The sequence below is a fragment of the Brienomyrus brachyistius genome, chromosome 21 (genome assembly GCF_023856365.1).
Source record: "Brienomyrus brachyistius isolate T26 chromosome 21, BBRACH_0.4, whole genome shotgun sequence".
Classification (NCBI taxonomy): domain Eukaryota; kingdom Metazoa; phylum Chordata; class Actinopteri; order Osteoglossiformes; family Mormyridae; genus Brienomyrus; species Brienomyrus brachyistius.
Genome location: NC_064553.1, coordinates 9372953 through 9396023, shown reverse-complemented (window position 1 = coordinate 9396023; position 23071 = coordinate 9372953). Strand labels below are relative to the sequence as shown.

At 46.4% G+C, this 23071-nt stretch overlaps 1 protein-coding gene across 22 annotated transcripts in view; it reads right to left on the bottom strand.

Moving 5' to 3' along the window:
• The window catches only part of LOC125716317 (discs large homolog 1-like protein), a 110242-nt gene that overhangs the window by 19405 nt on the left and 67766 nt on the right, over nucleotides 1-23071 (bottom strand). For 13 of the 22 annotated variants that reach the window (XR_007384315.1, XM_048988468.1, XM_048988470.1 and 10 more), the window contains 10 exons: nucleotides 18063-18161; nucleotides 17572-17625; nucleotides 15938-15988; nucleotides 14573-14697; nucleotides 14013-14182; nucleotides 13343-13479; nucleotides 12114-12258; nucleotides 9583-9724; nucleotides 5397-5553; nucleotides 4552-4654 (listed from right to left, as the gene is read on the bottom strand). Coding sequence is in view for 21 of the 22 variants with exons in the window: in XM_048988468.1 (XP_048844425.1) it covers nucleotides 4552-4654; nucleotides 5397-5553; nucleotides 9583-9724; nucleotides 12114-12258; nucleotides 13343-13479; nucleotides 14013-14182; nucleotides 14573-14697; nucleotides 15938-15988; nucleotides 17572-17625; nucleotides 18063-18161 (1183 nt within the window). In the remaining variant the exon portion in view is untranslated. The remainder of the gene's footprint in view (nucleotides 1-4551; nucleotides 4655-5396; nucleotides 5554-9582; nucleotides 9725-12113; nucleotides 12259-13342; nucleotides 13480-14012; nucleotides 14183-14572; nucleotides 14698-15937; nucleotides 15989-17571; nucleotides 17626-18062; nucleotides 18162-23071) is intronic. The other 9 variants (XM_048988456.1, XM_048988462.1, XM_048988472.1 and 6 more) reach the window with 1 other exon arrangement.

Below are 23071 nucleotides of genomic sequence, written 5' to 3'. Positions count from 1 at the left end.
AGCACCGGCTGCCTGCACCAGGCCGGGACAGAGCCGTGTAAATAACCGCACCAAGACTCATTTCTCCCCCTTGCATAATGGAGTGGGGGGGAGGTCAAGCACGAGTTGCCATATCTGCTGCCATTGACCAGGGGGGAGCAAGGGGGGTTTACATCTGTTGCCATTGGGCTTAAACTAAGCATGAGTCACAGAAACCGAGGAATCGAAACTGCCCAGTGCCAGTGACCAGCACTAGTGACCAGTGCCAGTGACCAGCGCCAGGGCATGAATTTGGGCTACTGCTGCAGAAAAACCAGTTAAGACACATGGTCTGGGTTTCAGAACCTCTGAAATTAACGGGGGCAAAAGGCAAAAATGCCCCGAGAAATCTCAGAATGAAATAAAAACTGTGATTTAGGGGCAAAAATATTACCAATTAGACCCATACCCTAATCCTACATTAAACCATTTTATTTCTATTAATTTAATTTCCATCTTTAACACTGAAAAAGCACTGTTTTTCACACTACGGAGGTACATAACTTTATGTAACATGCAGCTGTAACTACATACTACTATGTAATGCTGTTACAATACCTGGCAGAAGCCAATTTTAAATAAAATAGCCAAACAGCCAAAAATAAATAAGCTGACCTCTGCGAGGGGTGTGGCTACGCATCGACCGCTTACCCATCGCTTCCTCACCCACCCATCAACAACGTTTACAGTCGCCTAGAGCAGAAAACTGAATTTTCACAGTATATCAATACGTTTTCAAAACAAGATGTAGGAAAACAATACTGTATATATCGCTATACCTTTCATTGTGTGTTAAAGACAATAGTATTCCTTCCTGGAGGTAAACAATGTGAGAGCTCCTGTCCCAGAATTCACAAAAAGGTCCAGAAAGTACAAATCCAGACCAGGATTTTGTTTCAACCAACCAGCTGAGCATAAAGAGTCACAAGTCACACAGTGCTGAACTGGTTGGTTGAAACAAAATCCTGGTCTGGATTTGTACTTTCTGGACATGAAATCTCCAGCTGAATATCAAACATATTCAGTAAGCTTCCCACGGGGTAGTTGGAGACAAAGGATAACCAGTACTCGTTTTATTTAGTTTTATAACACTGCTGAACAACTCATAGGTCAAATATATCAAAATTTGCAACATTTGTTTTACTCTGGCAAACAGTTTACATTTACAGCTGTAAAACACTGCCTTTTATTTTCTCAAATATTTTGAATAGACCTTCAGTTCTACAGTTTCTAAGTGGAAGTTTAAAAAGAGACAGCAAACTAGTTCATTTCGAAGGCTGTTAATAAATGTCAGTTTTCGCTTTATCTATAAAGGAATGCATTATATATACACATATATATACATATATACACACACACACACACACACACACACACACACACACACATTTAGATGACAGGCGTAAACGTGTGTTTGGATGCTGGCTTTTCGGTACTACAAGGATGTTAACTTACACCTACACCAGGCAAGCAGATTAGTAATGCACGTAAATATTTCTGAGAGTTGTACTGTAACGCCCAAAAGTTACCGATCCATATAAATTCGGCATATTCCTATGTTTATTACATTTGGTTAACAGACAGTACCACATGCTACAGTTTTGATTTCATGGAAGCAATAAGTCAGACATGCTTATTAAACATAACGATACGCCGAATTTATACAGATTACTAACTTTTGGCCATCAGAATACGCTTCTCATTGATGTTTTATGCGTGCTACTAATTTGCTTACCAAATTGTGGGGGTAAGCAAATGTCCGTATAGGACCAAAAACCTAAAATGGGAGTAACCAAAAGCCCTAACTTGCATTATAATTCATGCAATTTCACCACCTTGTTTAACAGTACGACAGAATGCCCCCCCCAATGTCAAACCACTGCCTTCAGGTAGACAAGAGTTGCTAACCGCAGTGTCACCTGCTGCCGGGAGATACTTTAACGTGTGCCTTTCCGAGTGCCCCATTGAAGCTAACGGCTAGCAGCGATTTCCCCGGTGCAGCTTAGCTGGCAAAACTAGCGAGCACGACGGAGCGTCCGCGGAGAGCACAAGGTCAGCCCAGCAGTCACAGATGGCAGCCCTGCTCCCATAGTGCTGTGCATCTGTGTTCCCATCACAGGCCCGGACCAGCCCTGACATCACTTCCTCAAGTGAAGGAGGGCCATTTATGGTAAGCGGCACTCATTACGCAACAGTCAGGGAGGGTGGGGCTGGAGTTGGGGACGAGCAGGAGCACAATATTAACATAGCTTATCGTTATTTATTCCTAATTATGAAAAAATAAAAATAAAATGACCACCAGCCTGAAATGAGTCGCGCGATGTCACATAACATTACGATGCAGACTGCGAAGGTTTAACAGCCTTTCACATGGTTTAAATGCCGGTGCACTGAAACATTAATAAAACTGTAGTAACATGATAAACCGAAAACAGATTTCTAGGTCATATTTACCAACTTAAAAGTTTTATCTAAATTTTCTGTTTTGTATATAAAGATGAAGTTAGGGGGAAAATGTTAAACAGATCAACACGTAGCTGAACTGCCGGGTTGGTTTTCAGAAAAGTAACAGCGACACCTATAGGCAAGTGATAAGATTGCATTGACTATTGCATACATTAAAATGTCCCACGACTTCCAATGGAGTTACATTCTGTCATTACAACCCATCATCAGCTGAAAATATCGTAAATGCACCACGCTTGGGCATTTAGTAGGCATAATGAGCCATAATGGGGTAGAAACAGAAAAAATCTTGTCGGACACTTTATGGGATGTTTACGCTCACAATTGCTACTGGAAGCATGGCAGGGTGTATATAAAGTATAATACTGCATATTGCTAGCCAGGGAACAGATCAAAACTCAAAGTTTGCTCCTTTCAGACAGGCTTGCAACTCTTGCTGAGCTCAGACTGCGCAGGACATTTCTTACGTCTTCATGGCCAAGCGTTTGGCCTGGGGTAGTGAACCGCAGCCAATGTCTGAAATTACTTCAATCAGAACCACACAGGGTGTGCGTCTGGTTAGGCTACAGATTAGGGTCACGAAAGACCGTTAAGAAAGAGCGAGAAACCTAAACACTGCAGGTTTGATACGCTGCACATAAGCAACTTATTTTCACCGCTTGCTATTTCGGTCAAATGCACGAGCAGCTCGTCCGTAAGCGGGAAAGCTTGGCTGATGGAGCTACAACGGAAGAGACAAGGCAGGGTGTGCGCATGGGACTGTGTCTATATTTACAGGATCACATTAAATCATGCAGACGGGGTGCGCCATCGGAGTCACGAGGAAAACCCGCATCCTCACTGAGCAAGGGTGGCACAGCCGCACAAATCAGCCTCATTTCCATTAGAAACGGAACTATGCCTCTCGATTACTTATCCGCTAAATCAGTCACGAGACATTAGGAGCTTTTCACCCTTACAGGAAGCTGGTAGGCAAATCAGACCAAAGATACTTCTACTAAAATTGGTGATCTCTCCAATCGAGATATTTTAGGTTCACTTAAGTTCTGAATAGTAATGGTCAAATGAAGCTTCATGAATTATTTCCTGTATTTTCTGACCCTAGATATTGCTCACAGTTTATGAAAGGACTTAAAGCAGGGGTGTCGAACTCCAGTCCTGGGGGGCCGGAGTCCTGTGTAGCTTAGTTCTTTCTCTGTTCCACAACAAATAATTCAGCTCAGAAGCTGTGCGGTAATTAGCACAAGGAGTTGAATCAGGTGTGTTAAATAAGGGGAAACCCAAAAATGTGCAGGGCTCCGGCCCCCCAGGACTGGAGATTGACACCTGTGACTTAAAGCATGCCCAAAAGCAAACCAAGAGCACCATCTAGTGGGGTCAAAAAATACAGCAAATGGTTCATGAAGCTTCACTCGCACATTACTAGCTCTGAGTTTAATCAGGTCAAATACTGAGGTCTACTGTTCACATGGTCACATATCATACACGCAGACCCCTTCTGCACATGCTTCAGGATTTATTAGGTAGAAAGAAGCAGCCAATCAGGCACAGGTAGACTCCAGCCAGGTGGAGGGGACGGGCCTACAGTGACATCAGCACTACTGGCCATGAGGGGGGAAAGGGACAGCCTCACTGGGTCCTAAACAGAATCTTGCCAGTGACACAGGCCCTCCAGTGCATACACTCAAAACCTCTTGTCCGCTGGGGATCCTACTGCACCATGAGGTAGCCCAGCTCATTGCCTCTGTACAGCATACAGGCTCCGCACACTGAGCATGCTCAGTGAAGAAAGCACCTTGCCATCTGGACTGAGAAAATATGCGAACGCCAGCCAGCTCGTGCCATTCCTGGTCGACGCATTTCGTGTCTATTTCCAGCTGAGAAGAGCGGTTCTCACAAGCTCTCAGCTGCACGCTCTCGTACATCGGAGGTGTCAATGCTTAATGCCGAGTGCTGACAGGAAATCAAAGTACACCACACCTTCATGGAATGCTGCCTCCAGCCAATCAGGAGCTGAGCTGCAGGGTTAAAAGTTGATGCTTGCCTCAGAGACGAAGTCAAACTCACCTTCAGGTCTGTACTGCGCCACGATGGTAACTGTCTGACCCGCGTTCTTCAGCGCCGCTGCGGCCTGCTCGTGGGTGGCGCTGCGGAGGTCCACCCCGTTTACCTGCAAAGCCACACGACCATAGAAACATTATGGGAGACACAAAAAAACCTAATGATGATATCACTAGATAAATACAGCTTAGGGACTGAGATTCTCAGTTCATCTTAAGTCAGACATTATCACTGACCAAGTAACAGCCATAAAACCTTTACTTGACCTCCTGCTGCAAATAATGACAACTGTTTGCTGCAAATGGATTACAGGGGTGTAACAATGCACCATGGCACGATATTTCGCGATTCAAGTACATGACGATATACATTGCAGAGGCATAACAATGCATAGTAGTTCAACTTATTAAAGTTCAAGAGGGTGTCATAGTCGTAATCTGAGTTTTGCTTTGAAATTTTATTTTGATGTTTTGCACTGGAGTCTGCAGAATAAAAAAAAAAAAAAAAAAAAGAAATTATCTAAAAACAGCTTTTTTCGTAAATATACATGCCTAAAAGGAATAAGAACTGTAAGATGTTACAGATTCAGTTTGTTGAATATATTATGAGTGTATCAAACGGTCTATGTAAGAGAATGGTGAGTAGATTGAACTGTTACACCGTAGGTAATGTACTGATATAGCAATAATACAATGATTTATAGATTCTGCCTAAACTATCAAAAAACATTGGTGAAATGGTTCTTTTCAAAATGGATCTTCATTCACAAAGTGCGTGTCCTGCAAAGACCTCACAATTGTACACCGTTCCATTACCCGGGTAACAATGGGGGGGGGTGTAGTTGCTCATACCGACACGATGCGGTCCCCTTTCCGCAGCTCCCCGCACAGGTCAGCCGGCCCCCCGGCCAGGATGAAGGAGATGAAGATGCCCTCTCCGTCCTCACCGCCCACGATGTTGAAGCCCAGCCCAGTGGTGCCTCGATGCAGCACCACCTTCCGGGGCTCCCTACGGATCAGAGGGTGGTGCGCATCTGTCACAAGGCTGCTCACTACGCGGCCAGGCAATCGCCAATATCACACCACAGCTACACACCACCACAAAAACATTACAACTGACCCCCTCTGCAACAATAACTGGTCCCTTTATCCGCTCATACAATAATTTTTTTTAACCTCCTTTATAATTTGCCAAGAAAAATTTGAATATCCCGCTATTTCAATTTTCTATTCATCAAGACAGGAAAAAAAAATTGATCAAGTACTCCACCTAGTGGACAGAACAATGTAATAACTCAACAGCCACATGTACACTGTATACCAGGGGAGGCCAATCTTACCCAGATAGATTACTAATTAGAGGACTGACTGGCTGTAGAGTCCTCACACCTGGGTTTGAACAGCTGACCTAAAGGGTATCCCAAAAACCTGCATACACAGCAGCCCTTTGCGGATAAGATTGGCCACCCCTGCTCTATAGACAAAAGTATCGAGGCACAGTTTTTATGCTGAGGTTAATGCCAGAGGTAGTTTGGGAGTCTTCATTAATCGAGTCAGAGGGCTGGTGACTCTTAGGCTACGTTCACACTGCCAGCCACATCGTTCAATTCCGATTTTTTTGCACAGATCGGATTTGTCTATCTTAATTGTTCACATTCATAACTACAAGTGATCTGTATCTGACTGTAATGTGAACGCATCAGGGCTCTGAAACGTCACGCATGCGCACATTCATACATTTTTACACGGGGCAACTGCGTCACCAACATCAAAAAATGTCATATCTGTGGGACGACTCATGGCATTAAAAATGGAAGCATTAGTAGCTCACGCATGTATCGCACTTTGCTCTGGAGGACGACAAACAGTGAATCAGCTGTACATGAGCAGGTCGAAAAGGAGAAAAAAAAGTCAGGCGTCTAGCTTTTTCTGTTTTTGCAGTTATTGCTGGAACTGCTGCACCAAGAGATGTGTGGGTATGAGCCTGCCGGCGCAGGCTGATGATGTCAGCGCATGTGTATAAGCAAAAAGCCACATGAATTCTGATCTGAGCGTTCACATTCAGGTTGCATGGCCGCGAATCGGATACGTATGCGATTTAGTACCACATATGAAACTGACACAAATCTAATTTGAAAAGATCAGATTTGCGAGTCCACACAGCCCTGAAAAGATCAGATCTGTGTCACATTAAGGCAAAAAAAATAATCCGATTTGAGTCACTTCAGCATGGCAGTGTGTAGCCTTACCTGACCGTGGAATATCTAGCAGGAAAGAGAATTTACGATCAGACGATCTGCAAGGGTGGCATCCTATGACTGTATCATGCTTTAATTCACTTAGCTCTTCGGAACGAGCGATTCTTTCACAAATGTTTGTAATCCTGACTGTGTGGCTATTGCTGGTGCTTGATAAACCTGTGGCAATGCATCCGAGTGAAACACCTGAATTCAATGATGAAGAGCTGTATCCCCCACCCTTTTGTCCAGGCACTGCATGTTAACTTAAGCCTCAATTCGTCAGTCTCCATATCCTCATGATTTGTCAATAAGGTATCAGAACGTCAAAGTAGAAGCACATGCACATGTTCAGCATGCACCATTAACATCAGACTGAGCCATGGAGTCGTCATGCACCTGAGCAACCTGTAGAGGGCAGTACAGGCAAGGACTCCTGCATAGTGAGATATTGAATAGCTTTGGCGGCTCGGCGACTTTCAGTTTATAAATGCTTCATTAACCTCAGCTTGACATAACCCAGGGTACGAAAGCTCCGGCGTCACCTGAACGTTTGTGTTTGAGTCTGCAGAAAACAGCACGACGCGACTTAAAAACGCTATAAAACAAGTCCGGAAACCAACCACCAGCTCATCCACACATTCACCTGCCTTTCCCATCATCTGCTCGCTGCGCCATGGCAGTGAGCTGATGACTTCAGATTAATTTCTATCGATAATTCCATGGATTGCATTTCTTATCAACGTCAGTCAATACGAATTAGTCATGAAAAATGTTACTGGCGTGTGACGCAAAAGGGCTAAATTTCAATCTGCCGGCTTAAAACTGACACTCGAAATGCTGCCAGGTTACTATTTACGGTTGAGCAGATTTCTCTTCAAATGAACGAGATGTTCCTGACCACAGGATGCAGAGCTTGTTTTGTCTCTCCTCTCTTCCTCTCTGCTCATGCCCACGGCCCCCTTTGCCAGGCTGCTGCCATCTGCCCCCCCCCCCCCCACCCACCCTCTCAGATGTTTGAAAATAAAGCCATTTAATTCCAACTCTGTCTGGATGCATGGGCTGCCAGCTCTAAGCAGTAGAACGGGAGGGGCGTCGGACTGAATTAACCCCCGTAGTCGGGTGGGTCAGGGCCCAGGGACCCAACACATGGGGGAGAAAGGAAACAGCCAGGCATGTGAGCACGCTGGCTGGGGAGGCTGGAAGTTATAACAGGAAACTATTATACATGCTAAAAGATGCTCTGCTATTCTAATAGGCCCCCTAGAGCAGGGGGACTCGAACATACAGAACTTGGGGCCACTCTTCAGCTCAGGCTTTTAACAGGACTGCTATTTCATTTTTATTTTAACCGAAAGAGAAAGGAGGGAGAATAATAATAATAATAAAAAAAAGATGTAACATCAATAATCTACTGATCAGTGGTGAGATGGGATTGGGGGGGGGCAGATTTAATAGTGAGTTGGAGGAATGTATTGTGGACCATACAGAACAGTCTCAGGCCTCCGGAGGCATCGATCCCTCCCTCTCAGTTCAAATCATCTGAGAGACTGCGGGGGGAGGTGGGCAACGCCACTGTTCCCATCCACTCAAGGTCACTGCAGAAAGTTGGAAGTCATTGGAAGTTCACAGGTCTGCAGTCAAGTGCAACTTGCACACAGCGGAAGAGCCGGGGGCAGCTGCGCTCCGCGACGAGCCAATAGCAGAGGCTGTCTCAGAGCCGCCAGTCAGGCCGCACTCCCATAAAGTAAAATTACAGCCTGCGCCTCTGCATATTAATTAAGCTCCATAAATCTTGCATGACTATCTATTCAATTTCAGCTGAAACTGCAGAAGAGCGAGAGAGATTCTGGGAGATAGGGGCGAGGAGTGTAATCAGCGGGGGTGGTAGGAGAGTGAAAAGAGGGGGACAGCAAACACCAACATAGCACCGTGGGGAGAGTGGAGGAATATTACCATTAATGTCATTATGAAAGAAAAGCAAGACAAGAAAGAAAATCCAAGGAATTTGTGTATGAAACAGAAACTGGTAATCCATCCACCCCACTATCCATCCATCCACCCACCTATCCATCCATCCATCACATCACGGGGGCGTCCCAGGTAGGGGTCCATGCCACCCCCACACAACATAGGCTCTTTTGAGATCCCAGTTAGCCTAAATATATGGCTTTAGTATATATGAGGGAACTGGAGTACCCAATTACATTTTACGTATGCAGAATTACTTTGGACAAAAGCACCCACAAGTGAGGCAAACAGCACGCTGCAAACATACATGCCGTTGAGGAGACGATTAGACTTAAGTGTAGCTAGACTCAGCTTCTAATAAATTCCCAGGTACAAGTGTAAGCAGTATGGGAGCTACAGGGCAACTTCTAACAAGGCAAGCTATTGCCTATTAAGACCATTCAAGTTGCAAGTACCCTGCGGAACCCCATGCAAAGAGAACGTGCAAACTCCACACCACCGATTTTTATAAAAATAAGTTTCCCATTGTGGGGACCATTTTTCGGTCAAAATAACAGGTTATCACATTTGGTCCCCACAATGTAATACATACATAATCCACCCACCCACCCACCGACAGACAGGACGGACAGACAGAGCAAAGACAGAACATTAGCCCCCAGACCTGGAGGTGTCCGGCCACAGTGCCTCACACTGTACCCCCCTGCTTTCCCATGACGGAACATCGAATATTAATGTTATGGTCGCGGAGTGAAAGGTGAAATATTCCCTTTGGCTAAAATCCCCCCATGAGTCTGCAGAAAGCAGATAAAGGTGGTGCCCTTTCTTACCGTGTGAGATCCTCATCCCCAGCCAGGGCCTTGGGGGGACTGGGAGAGCAGCGCCCCAAGGTGGAGGTGGTGGTGTTGGTGACGACCGGCTGGCCCAGGTACGCAGGGGGGCTGACGTGGTTCTCCACGTGCTGGGAGTAAGCTACGCAGGAGGGTCAGACAGAGAAGTCCCTCTGATCAGTTTTGGTGATCATGTGACCAAAGGACCCAAAAAACATTGAGCTTCCATGCTCACAGAATCATTTCATTCCCGGTAATAAATCTAAACTGACAGCAAGCCCACTGGAATAAAATCAGCAGTTTTCAGTCTCAGATTCTTCGAGAGAAGATGTGTACCATCAAGGACGTAGAGTTTGTTTTAACATCGGTAGAGATCAAATCAGCCCCGAACCCCCCGCCCACAATATTGGCAGTGACATATCCTTACCATCCATACCCAGATCTATGCCCTTGTGCATTATACTATTGACACAAATGTCAGCATTCAATAGGGAAGATCATGTCACATGACTGATTTAACATTCTAACAGTCAAGCAGTCATGTGAATAAAAGGAATATCACACGACATTCACTTTCACACTACGGTCAATTGTTAATAAATAAAAAAATAGATAAATAAAACACAGTAAACACCACCCAATTCAAAATTCTAATCATGAGCCCAGCAGAAAGTCAGAAGACGAGGTGGGGAGGTTCATAACCCAGACAGGCATTTTGAGAGCGTGACATCTCGGCCGGCAGCTCACACGGAGGGCAGATTTTTCTGGGATCAGAAAGTCGATTGTGGGTTTTTGACATGAGAAGACGAGCGGTTTCGATCTTCGTTCGTCGGTCCTGCTCTCAGCCAGCCCAATGCCACAGTTACTCATAACCCATGACACCCGTACTCCCGGATTAGCAACTGAGAGAAGCTATGAAATCCAACGACTGAATCCAACAGCCTCTTGCTGTCGCGCCTCTCAGCTGGATCAGCGGCATCCCCATGATGGAGCCCATGCACGGTGCCTGTTCCTCATCCGAAATGCCAGTCTGACACGGAAAGCCTGATAAACAGCCCAATAATGTATTAAAAGGAGCCTTAAGGGCAGCCTCAGCTGCTGCCGCTTAGCTTAGCTTGACCTGCTGGTTCCTGCATCTCCCCACAACCTCTGTCATCCTCTGCGCTTATGTTCACCACAGAAAATCTCAGCGGATACACGGGAAACAGCCTCACGAAGGGCAAAAACGGGGTAAAATACCAGCCACCTGGAGAACAAATACGGAACACAGTGACTAACTATTCCCAAATATTCACCTTGAACTGTGGGAGTGGTGTTAGGACACTGTGCCCGTGATCACCGGTTCACACACCCAGAGTTGGCACATCGATGTCACCGTTGGGCTCCCGACCACGGCCCTTAACCCCCAATAGCTCCAGGGACTGTCTGACCCTACTTTGAACTGTACGTCACATTCGATAAAAGAGTATGCTAAATAGATGCATTGCATGGCATTGTAAAAAAAGGTATCTGACTTTGTGAAACTTGAACTTAAGTAAAAAAGCACAGGTCCTTTGGTGCTGAAGGACACACCTTGCCTGAAGGGACTGGCATGTAAGAATGTTTTTGTGCTCGCACTATAAACCACACAGTGTTCTGAACACACAGTAACGTCTCGAAGTGATGGTACACCCTTCATCGGCCAGGGTCCTATCAGGCAGTGGCTGGTCTAGTGTACACCATTGTCATTCATGCACCCTGGATTTCAGTTTTGTTTTGCAGTCATTCAAGCAGCAAACCTGAGACAGCTTGTCAACTAGGGGAAGACAATGAGAAAAAATAAAAATAAATGCAGAGCGGACACAATACTGACAGCTAGAACGTCCCTCCTGAGAAGAGGTCGCCCAAAATTTCACCGTCGCATCAATCCATCGACTGTGGGAGGATACAACAAGTCTGTGTTGCTGTGACCCAGAGGCGACCATGCAGAGCTTAACGTGAGAAGCAGGGGACAAGCTAAAACTCCACAGCGTGGCAGTGAGCACTGCAGAAGCAGTGTAGGAGCACTCAGTGCTGCAGGGTGTAGGTATAAACACACTTCCAGCCGGTGCTCCCTGGCCGGACTGGGGGGCCGCTCGGCGTTAGCCAAAGCCGCTAATGGCTGGGCAGTAGGCAGACGTGAATTATCGATGGAGCCATTAGGGCTGACGATGGCGCGGCTGCCAGTCATAGCGGATCGATAAGCATTGGGGTGGGAGGGTGGGAGGTTTATGCCGGCTAATCAGAAGCAGGGGGCGGGCACACAAGGCTCATATTCCAGGAAGTTTGCTTATGGTTTAATCTGCTATTCACTGCTTCAATATACTGATGAAACACCCCAAGGTTTGGCAACGTATCAGCGGCTTACTGCAGGGATGACATCATACCAATGAAAAAATGAGGACGGCACAGCCTCCTCTCTGAAACACCCCCCCCCCCACCAAAAAGCGGCTAAAATACAAAATATGAGAGTGCTCCCTGTTTAGAGCACCGGCCGGCGCTCACGCACTCACAGGCGGTGATGTCAGGGGGAGCGAAGCCGTCGTTCATGAAGACGCTGGTAGGTTTGGCCACCTTCAGGTACACGACGTCCGGGGTGTTCTTCAAGGCCGTGACCGCGTCCTCATGGCTCACCTCCTCGAGGGGAGTGCTGTTCACCTACAGGAAAGCGAGCGGCACTCAGAGACACCCTGGCAAACACGGGTACGACTGGTGACACGATGAAACGGGAAGTCAGGTAAAACGAAGGGCCATTTCAATAAAAAAAAAAATAGGAAGACTTACTGAGGTGTTTTGTCAATTTACCAGGTAAATTGTCTTAAAATTTTTGCAGCGGTTCACAAAAACCGACTAATTTATATTCCGTCGATGGCCAACAAATGTGTGGGAGGAAACTGCAGGATCCGGAAACGGGAAGCAGACCCACTGATCGGAGCGCTTTCCCCCAGCGCGGGGAATCGTGATACCCTGCCTGCCAGGAAAGCACCCCAGGATGCAGGGGGCTGTTTCAAAGGGGCCACGGGTGACAGACAGCAGAGAGACTGACAAACAGGCCCACACGTCAACACAGCTGACTGCATAAACAGCGCACACAGCCGGGCCATTAATTATCGCTGATTACCAAACGGATAATTATAGAGAAAGGGGGAAAAAAATTGAAATTCACAGCATGCTACTAGCACACTATCAAAAAAATTTGGTTCACTTTAAATATGACCTTTTCCCAGATGCTAAGGCTTTGGTTTCCTAGCGATGCCGTGATAAAGGTAGAAGCAGTGATTTTACGCGGTAATTACGCGGCTAGAGGCCCCAGAGGAAAGCCTAATGTTGGAGCGTCATGGAAAATATGATGCTAAGTTAATGTGATCCAGTTTCCACACCCAGCACCTTCAAAGACCCCAGAGAGGGCACACACTCAGCTTCTACGTCCATGTACGGGAAGAGGAGCCCCAGCACTTTGACTGGAGTTTAAAATCCACGACAGCTTCAACACATCGTCAAATTAACCCCACTCAATCTCTTTCAATCCTAACTAGACATGTCGATCAGCCACTTTTACTAGAAACAGCCATCAACATCAGACAAAAGGAAAGTATCAGAATTAAAACTCATTTTTTTTAAGCAAAATATATTAGCCTTCTCAGATTTCGCCCTGAGCAGTAGTGAGGGAGATGCCAACACAGCGAATTTAGGCAGCAGCGTCAGAGCGGCTTGTCACTGCTGACTGACGGCCTCCTCTTACAGCCAGCAGTTTGTCTCCTATCTGCAGCTTCCCGTCCTTGTGCGCGGCCCCGCCCTCGATGATCTTGGTGACGTAGATGCTGTTATCCCCGGGGATGTGCTGGTTCCCCACACCCCCGGCTATGCTGAAGCCCAGACCTGAGAGAGAGAGAGAGGGACGACACTCAGAGAGGGAAGATATGACACACTGCTCGAAAAAACTGAATGAGCAGAGCATAACTGCTACTGTCATTATTACGTGGCACAGGCTGCCATGACAGCACCTCTGAAATAAATAACACAGCGTGGCAATGGGACACAGCAACACCTCATGCTAATCGGGCCTGGTGGTATAGATAGGCTGCAGGGCGCTGCTAGGCCTGGAGATCGTTAAAATGGCTTCTACATATCATCCGACACAGAACACATGGGGTTCTAGTGACGACACGTTCTCCCTCACGGGCTAATTAGCTCCAGGTGTTAATTAGTCCCATGCTCAAACTCTATGAGACGCCATACACACATAACTGATTAATTTGCACGACACTGAAAATCTGTCACTAACTTAACTACAAATGGGTGGGGGGGGGGGGGGGGGGGACAAAGAAAATTTTGACTACAATTTACTGTAGTATGAATGTACCCAATGGTTTCTGCACAGATACGGAAGAGGCTTCTGCCTGCCATCTCACCCTTCGGGCCTTTCACCAGCTTGATCTCCATCACCTTCTCTGAGTGCGGTTTCCTTCTCCGGACGTAAAGCCGGACTATAGACCCGGCCTCTTTCAAGGCTTCTACGGCTTTACTGTGAGTGACGTCTCGCACGTCCACATCGTTCACTCTCAATATGCAGTCATTGACCCTGCAGAGGGGAACGGAGATGCACACACTTAAAAGATTAGGATTTAACTGGAAGAGCACATTCAGAGTAAAATGCAAGGATTAAAGGGGGTGGGCAAAAACTCAGAAAGAACTGTCCATCCATCCATCCATCCATCCATCTCCTGTACCTGCTTGTCCTAGTCAAGGGGGGTCCAGAGCCTATCCCGGAAGCTACGGGAACAACCAATCGTAGGGCACACTCACACATGCAGGCCTATGGGCAATTTGCTAACTCCAATTAACCTCAGCATGTTTTTGGCAGTTTTGGCCCATGAATGAAAGACGATGGAGAATAGGTGAGTCCTGGGACACAGGGATCAGCAGGCACAGAGAGGGTGTGTACACGCATGAGCCACCAGGGGGCGCTCACCGGAGCCGGCCGTCTTGGGCCGCTGCTCCCCCGGGGATAACTTTGGTGATGAAGATGCTGGGGTCTTCGCCGATGTGGGGGTTGTCTGTACCGCCGGCGATGCTGAAGCCCAGGCCTGAATTGCCCTGTGAACCACCAGGCGGACAGAAGGTGAGGTTAACGCATCACCATGCGCAGCGTCAAAGCTCCAGACATTACTGTCCACGACTGATCTGGGATCAGCTTTGCTGTAGAACTAGTGTACCTGACAATCCCCCATGTGAGCGAGTTTGAGCTTAAAAGCCCATCTAACGCAACTGCCTCAGAAACCAAAAAGAAAAACGGACCTTGTTGTTTATCCGTTGGATGAAGGAGCTTCTCGATAAAGTGGCTATAGACCCGTCGCCAAAAACGTGGCCCGGTCTGGTTTTTAAGCAGACCCTTCCCCCAAAAACTCAACAAAGCCTCAATCGACCGCCAGGCTTACGTTCGGCGATAAGCTCGCGAATCAAAGATGGGATTACAGTGGGGTTAAACGAAACACGCCTGCTCCGGAAAAAGTACTTCCTGCCACTGTCAGCCTCATATTTCAGCTTAGACCGGAGTCATTCTCAGGCTGGTAATACACACACGTCAAGTCGGACGGCAAAACCACGGTATGTAGGACATTTGCAGATGAATCATTGAAATGGGGTCAGATATCTAGTGTCCTGTGCAGCCGCTAAGTGACGTTTTAAACCTGCCAGGCCACGTGCTGCATCCCTTTCGAGTCTTTCAGCGTGTTCAAAAGGCCTCAGAAGTGATCTGATGCCTCCATGCCTAATTCAAAAGGCCGCATGGAGCTCAAAGGGGACTACTGAATTCATGGCGTGCATCCATTACAAAAAAATTTTTCCTAAATGGAAAGTTCCGCCTTAATAACGGATGTCGCGACTATATGCATTCAATCAGGTTCAAAGGAGTCTGAACTCTTAAGCTTACAGTCAAGTTTGATTCTCCAATTCAAAGGGGAGGATCTACTGATCGACACAGTGCATATCGTTAGGTTGTTTTAGTTTACACTGACAATCTAAGGATAATTTACTTTATGCAGCCATTTATTTCACCTCCATTTAAATCTCCATTTTAAAACCCATAGCTATACGTTTCACAGAAGCAGGCTTGGCAACAATCTGGACAAGACTCTCCTACGTAAATTTGCAGAGGATGCGGCAAAAGAGCAGTAGGAAAAAACATACAGCCAGCTGCTCTGAATGCTACGCGACGCTCAGGCACTTTTACAGGTGACATACCTTGGCACAACAAATCAATCATATCTGACACACACATGAAATTCCATCTCCTTACAGAGATTGAGAGTATTTGGGTTGCATGCCACTCCCTTACCCGTTCAAGTGTGATTTCTTCATATTCATAATCAGCTTCTGTTCCATTGACCTGACGAAGTAGAGAAATACAAAATCAATAAGCTTGGATATGGCCAATGGTGCACTTGCCTAGCTACCACAAACAGGCCGGCTGTGAGGGCAGATGTTTCACTCGCGCACGGCGTCAGAGCGCTCTCGCATTAGGTCAAGGGTGCCGAAATCCCGGGTGACGATGGACCCGAAGGAAGGTCTGCCTTAGCTAGCCTGCTGCAGACTCACAGAAACCACACTCGACTGTCAGAGCCAGACCAGATGCAGAGTTCTGAGAGCGCCCCAAACCCACTCGGAAAAAAGCTGACGGGAGTGCATGATGCAGAAGACACGGACCTTTCCTTTCTGATCGGTCTCAGCCAGGTCTCCCGCAAACAGAACAACCGTGATTGTTAAACGCAGATCCAACAGCATAAAACCCGGAGAGGGCAGGGGCACCGTGCAGCTCAGGTAGACAAGAGTTCCCTCACTGTCATGCACTGAAGCGATGACAGAAACGAGGGCGATGTCCTTCAGCTACCCCGGTCACGACTGCGGTGGAGGGACACTAATCCTCCACGTTCTCTTGTGGCTTCCATGTCTGCGGTCTGCGCCAAATGGGGCACAGTTAAGCCGGTTTTATCACTCTCTTCCTTGCCCAGTAGGGCAGAAATGTAGTTTCCAGTACGTAGGCAAAATGGTCCATTGAAACCACCCGCTCTCCATGGTGACCAGGGAAAAGACACCAGAGTAGAATGCTTGTGGTTTGGGCCTATGGCTCCCTGACTTTCCAGGTCTAAAGAGCCATCAGTTATGGGTGTCATCTTTATTACAGAAGAGTGATGAGTATAGACTAGATCTACTGATACAACATGGATTATACCAGAACAACAAACACGCCCTCACACACCCAGCAAATGGCTCTGCTCTACCCTGTCCCTGCTACATGGTTGCCCAACAGGTTCTGCACTAGTCTGGATAGCATTCCACTTCAGCACCAAGGATAGTGCTAACCAAAAACAGCTAACCCTGTGTTCCGCCACACCCTTATGCAAATGCTACATCTGCAGCATCGGGAGAGGCCTTCATGGGTTAATACATCCCACACACCCACAGGCTTGTAATTCTGTCTTTGTGGGGACTCTCCATTCATTTCTATGAGGAAAACTCATCATAACAACATGACGACCTTAACCACTACCCAGCCCTAACCTTAACCATAAGTAAACAAACAAAACATAAGACTTTTGGGATTTTTATTTTTATCTTTGTGGGGATCTGAAAAATGGTCCCCACAATGTCAAAAAAAAAAAAAAAAAGATTTTCATTACACTGTGGGGGGACATGTGGTCCCCACAATGTAATATAAACCTAATCCACACACCCACACACTTTACTTCTTAAATGAGCAAAGGCACTACTCTCTCAGAAAAACACAGATGTAAAAACTTATTTTAAAGGAATTTCTGGCTAATCAAATATGAGAACAAACTAACACTAGGCTTGAGATAGATACTGCTGTGCAATGTGGCAAAACGGGGCATTAAAATGCTTAAAATGCTACGAAAATCTGACCACCATCACGGAGACGCCGGCAGAGACGCGTCGCATGTAAACACTTACGTATGACGGCGAGTCCAGGCTGTCGGTGTTCACCAGAACAGGCGGAGGATTGGCCTGGAAATGAGAGCACAAACACATACATCAGCATCCCTCTGCCACACGGGACCCCGCGCAGACAGCATGCTTTAGAAATGCCAGTCTGCTGAGAGGCTGCATTAACATACACTGTGCATGTCTGAAAACAAGCATGCAGGCATGCATTACAGGTCACCGAGGAGGAAGACTACAATTCAAATACATGACATTTCATACTGCAGAAAATGCAATGCTGAAGCATAAAGGCTATTGCGTCTTCAACCTAAACTTATTCTTCCAGGTTTCCCTGTCCGGTTTCTCCACCTCTGCAAAGCATTCAGACCCGTAGCCAAAGCAGGCAGGTCACTGCCCGGCCATGATCTCTAACTGCATCGAAACAGCAGTCGAATGGGGGATGAAGGAAGAAAAAAAAAAAATAATAATAAAAAAAGCAAATGAACAGGAAAACAAAGAACCTGTGACGTGGGTGAAGAGATGACAGGGGTCTTGGCTGGGATGGGCGATATAGGGATCACGGGGATTATGGGAGCAGAAGGAGGAACAGCATCTGTCTCCTGGACAACAGGGTCAAAGGTCAGAATACAACATAAAACACTGAAACACAGATGGTGGTGAAGACATGGTAACAGGGGAGGAGGATATGGTGGGCTGTGAGGATGTCAGGGCAGGCAGATGTTTTGTGTTCGTATAAATGGGAAGAACTGAGCAATTTGCTGATGACCCTGGGCTGGCTTGTGAGAAACAGGACAAAAGAACTGAATCATTCGGGTTAAAGTTCATGCTGACCTCCAAATAATAAGACTGATATTAATTTTTGTTTCATTGATGGAAAACAAACAGCATATTCTGAGTGATTTGTTTACAACTGAAAAGTGCCTCACTGTGGTTATATTTCTGCATGTCAATGTGTGACAGCACTTCCCTGCCGAGGTTCAGAAACAGGGAGGCATTTCTGCTGGGTGTCAGGTGCCGTGTGAGTGTGTGTGGCACGGTGACAGCAGAGGCCGGGACACCGGCGTCACCCCGGCCAAGGAACAGCCACTCCCTGCAGGGCACCGGCGTCACCCCGGCCAAGGAACAGCCACTCCCTGCAGGGCACCGGCGGCACCCCGGCCAAGGAACAGCCACTCCCTGCAGGGCACCGGCGGCACCCCGGCCAAGGAACAGCCACTCCCTGCAGGGCACCGGCGGCACCCCGGCCAAGGAACAGCCACTCCCTGCAGGGCACCGGCGGCAGAAACAAGCACCATAATTTAGACGAAGTGGCTGCTGCGGGAGCCGTGAACGTTTGGCACAAGGCACAAGCTGACTTGCGGCCTTAAGGAGATCTTAGCAAGCAGTGAATCGGTTTAAGGACAGATTTTAACGGAAACAAGAGTTCCGTTTCAGCCAAGGTGCTTTTGTGCACTAAACACCAGAAATATATTACTACACTTTTCCGAAACCCTGGTTTTTTATGCAGAGCACAGCTGTCTTTTGGGTAATACTCAAACCCCATTCGAAGTTCAAATCAAAAGTCATTTGCCATAGAAGCAAAGAGCACCCAATACAGGATGGCTAAGGCAGGAAAACATTTATCCAGAACCATGCATGAGCGTGTTTTAAGGCTTCTTTGTACATTAAATGCTCACTGGGAATTTGAAGAATGGCTAAGGGAGCTGTATTGTTCAAAGTGCACATGTCCTGGGATGGGATCTGAAGAGTCCAGGCTTTCAGAGCACTTATCTGGGGGTGGGGGCTACCACAGAGACACTAATAGCAGTCTATAACCGCATCCAACATGTCGCACGTCACATTTGGGGGATGGGGTGGGTCTAATTGTTGTTCCATTGCTCCTCCATTAGTCATGCTACCAGTGGCTCACTCCATCTTTAAGTCTAATGCCAACTAATTGCCTGCACTTGCATGAAATGAAAACAGCAGAAAGTGCTAAAACGAAACCGGATCAATGCCAATGGATCAGAAAACCTCAAGTTTCCGATTAGTCTATAGGAACTACAGTACTTCTATATACACATACTGCCTACCAGCTATATCGTTCCCTCCCCCTAAGCCATCCGCCACACTCTCACTCAGCACCACCATGAGTGATAAGGAGGAGCACCCCAGCCCTACATGCTCAAAGACGGCAAAGCCACGAACTGAAAAGTGCAAAGAGGGCACCACACTTTTTTTAACAGAGCTCCATGTCTCCTGAGCACAAAACTCTTAATTCTGACAATAAATAAATAAATAAATAAAATGAATAGAACTTTATTCCACCGCACGAACATAAAGAACCAGACTCAACGCTATGGCCCAGAAAACTCTAAAACCAGCTAGCCTATATATATATATAATATAATATAAATAAAATACATACATAAAATACTCAATAACCAAAAAATATGAGGCAGATCACTGTCCGTATGGAATAAGGCTTTCCCAAGCACCCAGCATGAAAGCATGAAGGACAATCCAGATTGTCACCATGAAATGTGCCGTACCTCATCAACAGGGAGGGGAGCCCGCAAGCCGCTGACCCTCCAGTGGCCCGTTAATGGCACCCTGGTCATGCTTTCGGCAGGGTTCTTCCGCAGACTGTCCCGCAGGCTGATGAAATGCGCTTTGCTCCTGGAGAAGGCGGTGAAGGCACATACGCTGTACCAGCTACGGGAGCTCTGGAGCAACCCTGGCCCGGCGGGACTCCTAGCAGAACCAGCCAAACCGGACTGGCCCTCTGTGACCCCGCAGCGATATGTGGGGTTTGGCAGGGAGGCGGTCATCTCGGGCAAATGAGCAGGACGGCCGTGGGCTGCCCTCTCCACAGCCCAACCACACACTAATCCTGCTCCATCCCTGTTGCCCCCCTTTACGATTCACTCCATCTGGACAGGAGTACTCTCTCTCTCTCTCACCCCTCAGCACCCCCAGATGTCTTGACAATAATCTCTAATAAGCACTGCATGACACAACAGGACACAGTCCTTTCCCAGGCATGACTAATCAATGGGCCGCTCCAACTTCCACATGGGCAGATGAGCAGTAGCTCACATGGGCAGTGCTTCAGAAGACACCCCCTCCCTTCCAGATTTACTGTTGTGGGAGGTGGTCCCGTAAGATGATGACCCTTCCCTTGCCTGGACACGATGAATAAAAAGAGCCTTGTTTAGCCAGCAGGATGGCAGTGTGGGCAAACCCACGGAACAAAGGCCTTCCAGACTTGAATGACTCTTCATGGAGCTGAACAATCTGTGATACATCTACACCAGCTGCTACATCTGCTCCATCACAGGAGGCTGGGGGGGGGGCACAATTCAATAAAGCCCAACACTGCGAAGAGCACAAAAGCATTACAAGGGGAAGAATGTCCAAAAAATGTTTTAAACAACAGATATGGAGGCACACTGCCAGCTGTCTCAAGGGCAGTTTAAGAATATGTGAACTTTCCGTGCTTCATGCGATCTCAATATCTCAATCTGAATTCCAATATGTAAATGAAATACCCTAAACAAACACACAATATATCTAACCATCTACTCTATGCAAAAAAAAATGGTTCCTAGTCACAAATCCGTTCTTCGTACCTTCTTTGAGGAATCTTCCACACTTCAGTCTGGAACATTTCTACTATGTTAGCTCAGCCATTGCAAAACACAGTTTCTTCCCCCCCAAAAAAATCCAATTTTATCGCACTCCATGGAACCTTGGTCAGACTGCCACTTCTCCACTACTAGCTACTCTCAGAGATTTCTCTGTAGATGGTGCTGTGGGATTGGACTCCAAACCCAAGATCCTGGATTATACTAATATGCAAGGGCAGGACCAGGTGCCTTATCCTTAAAAAAAGAAGGCAAACAGCCCAACGTTGTTTTTGTAATTGGTGCTCAGTTATTTTTACACCAACGATTATACCCACACACTTTTACACATGCACTGATGCTATCTTACCCATTGTATTTTGTTACATTTGCATTACATTTATTTACTTAGTAAACACTTTTATCCAAAGTGACAAGTGAGGATCAGAGAGCAGAGTCTCTTAGGGGCTTGGAGCCCCTGGGGTTATGGGCTCTGCTCAAGAGTCCACCGGTGATATGACTGTGTCGGCTATTTGATATGAAGTCATAGCATTCCGTACATGCACACTGATTCGACCGACTCAACAAGTGAGGCTCAGCCTCAATTAGGTGACATTTCTTATTTCTTCAATAAGGTGGTTTTTCATACAGTGAAAACAACTATATTTCTGTCAATTGTTCAAAATAGTTTTGTTTTTATCTTCTATTAAAATTTCATGTCTAACAAAGGGACTGGATTCTATTATTCCTCTATAGAAATCAAATAACCAATGTGGTGTTGCTTGGGAACGGCAGAATGTTGGCGCATGTTTGGAAAAGTTCCGCATTCTTCCAAGATTCCATGTGTGCATGTTTTTGCCACTTCTTTGTTACACCAAAGTGATTTGCTCGATCGTGTGAGAATCAAATCCTCGTTCCTCAGTCCACCACAGCATTCATTTCACACGTTAAGACCAATTTCGTGTATCTAGTTCAGAAAACCAGAAAAAAATCATGTCTTTTAAAAAAAAATATATATATATATATATATATATATATATATATATATATATAAAAGTATGGGTAAAACTTAGCCCACAACTTGCAAGGACCAACCCAGCAATAGCAATGGTTGTCACAATGTACCAAATTGCATTTGACAGTTAATCACTTTTTGCTGAATTTCTCAATGAGGATGAATTAGACGCTCATTTTCACCTTAAGCAAAAAGTGTGACTGTCATACCCAGTTACCTCGGAGTGTTATTAGTGCAGTCAGTAGCCCATGCCTACAATCGTTACATAAAAGCTGAAAATTCCACTTTATTTGCCATTTATACTTCTATGAGATCCTGCCTCATACAAGCGACATTTACACACGTTTGAATGGATCTGCGCAGTAAAACGCAAAAATAGCTCAAAATATGATGTAAGAAACCTGATAATGAGATCTCATGCCGTGGCTAGCTTGTTCAATCCATCATCATACAGAGACGCCGCCACCTGCAGGCTGTCTGTGAGTACTGCTTTCCCAGTTTTGTCTGTGCTGGTCAGATAATCAACACGCTGTCCAAGTCACCATATCGCCAGCATAAAAAAAATTAACACAGATATAAAAGTCATATCTGACGGATAATGTGAGTGATGCACCAGTCTTCAAAGCCAGCTTGAGTATCCAAGGCAGATCATACATTAAAAGGCTGTTATCAGGTTTTATATCAATGTCTATAATGCCACCAGAAATTCGCCGGTCAATCACTGGGTACTTTCTGGTACTCTTGGGTTTCTATAAGCATTCTCACTAGCCTATAAATGCCATTTCCTGTTTGTATGACACCCAACATACTTTCCAAAGGCTAAAAAACAGACACAGTGGTGGGGGGGTAATGCAGATGAGATGAGGAGAGAGTGTTCTGTGATGGTTAG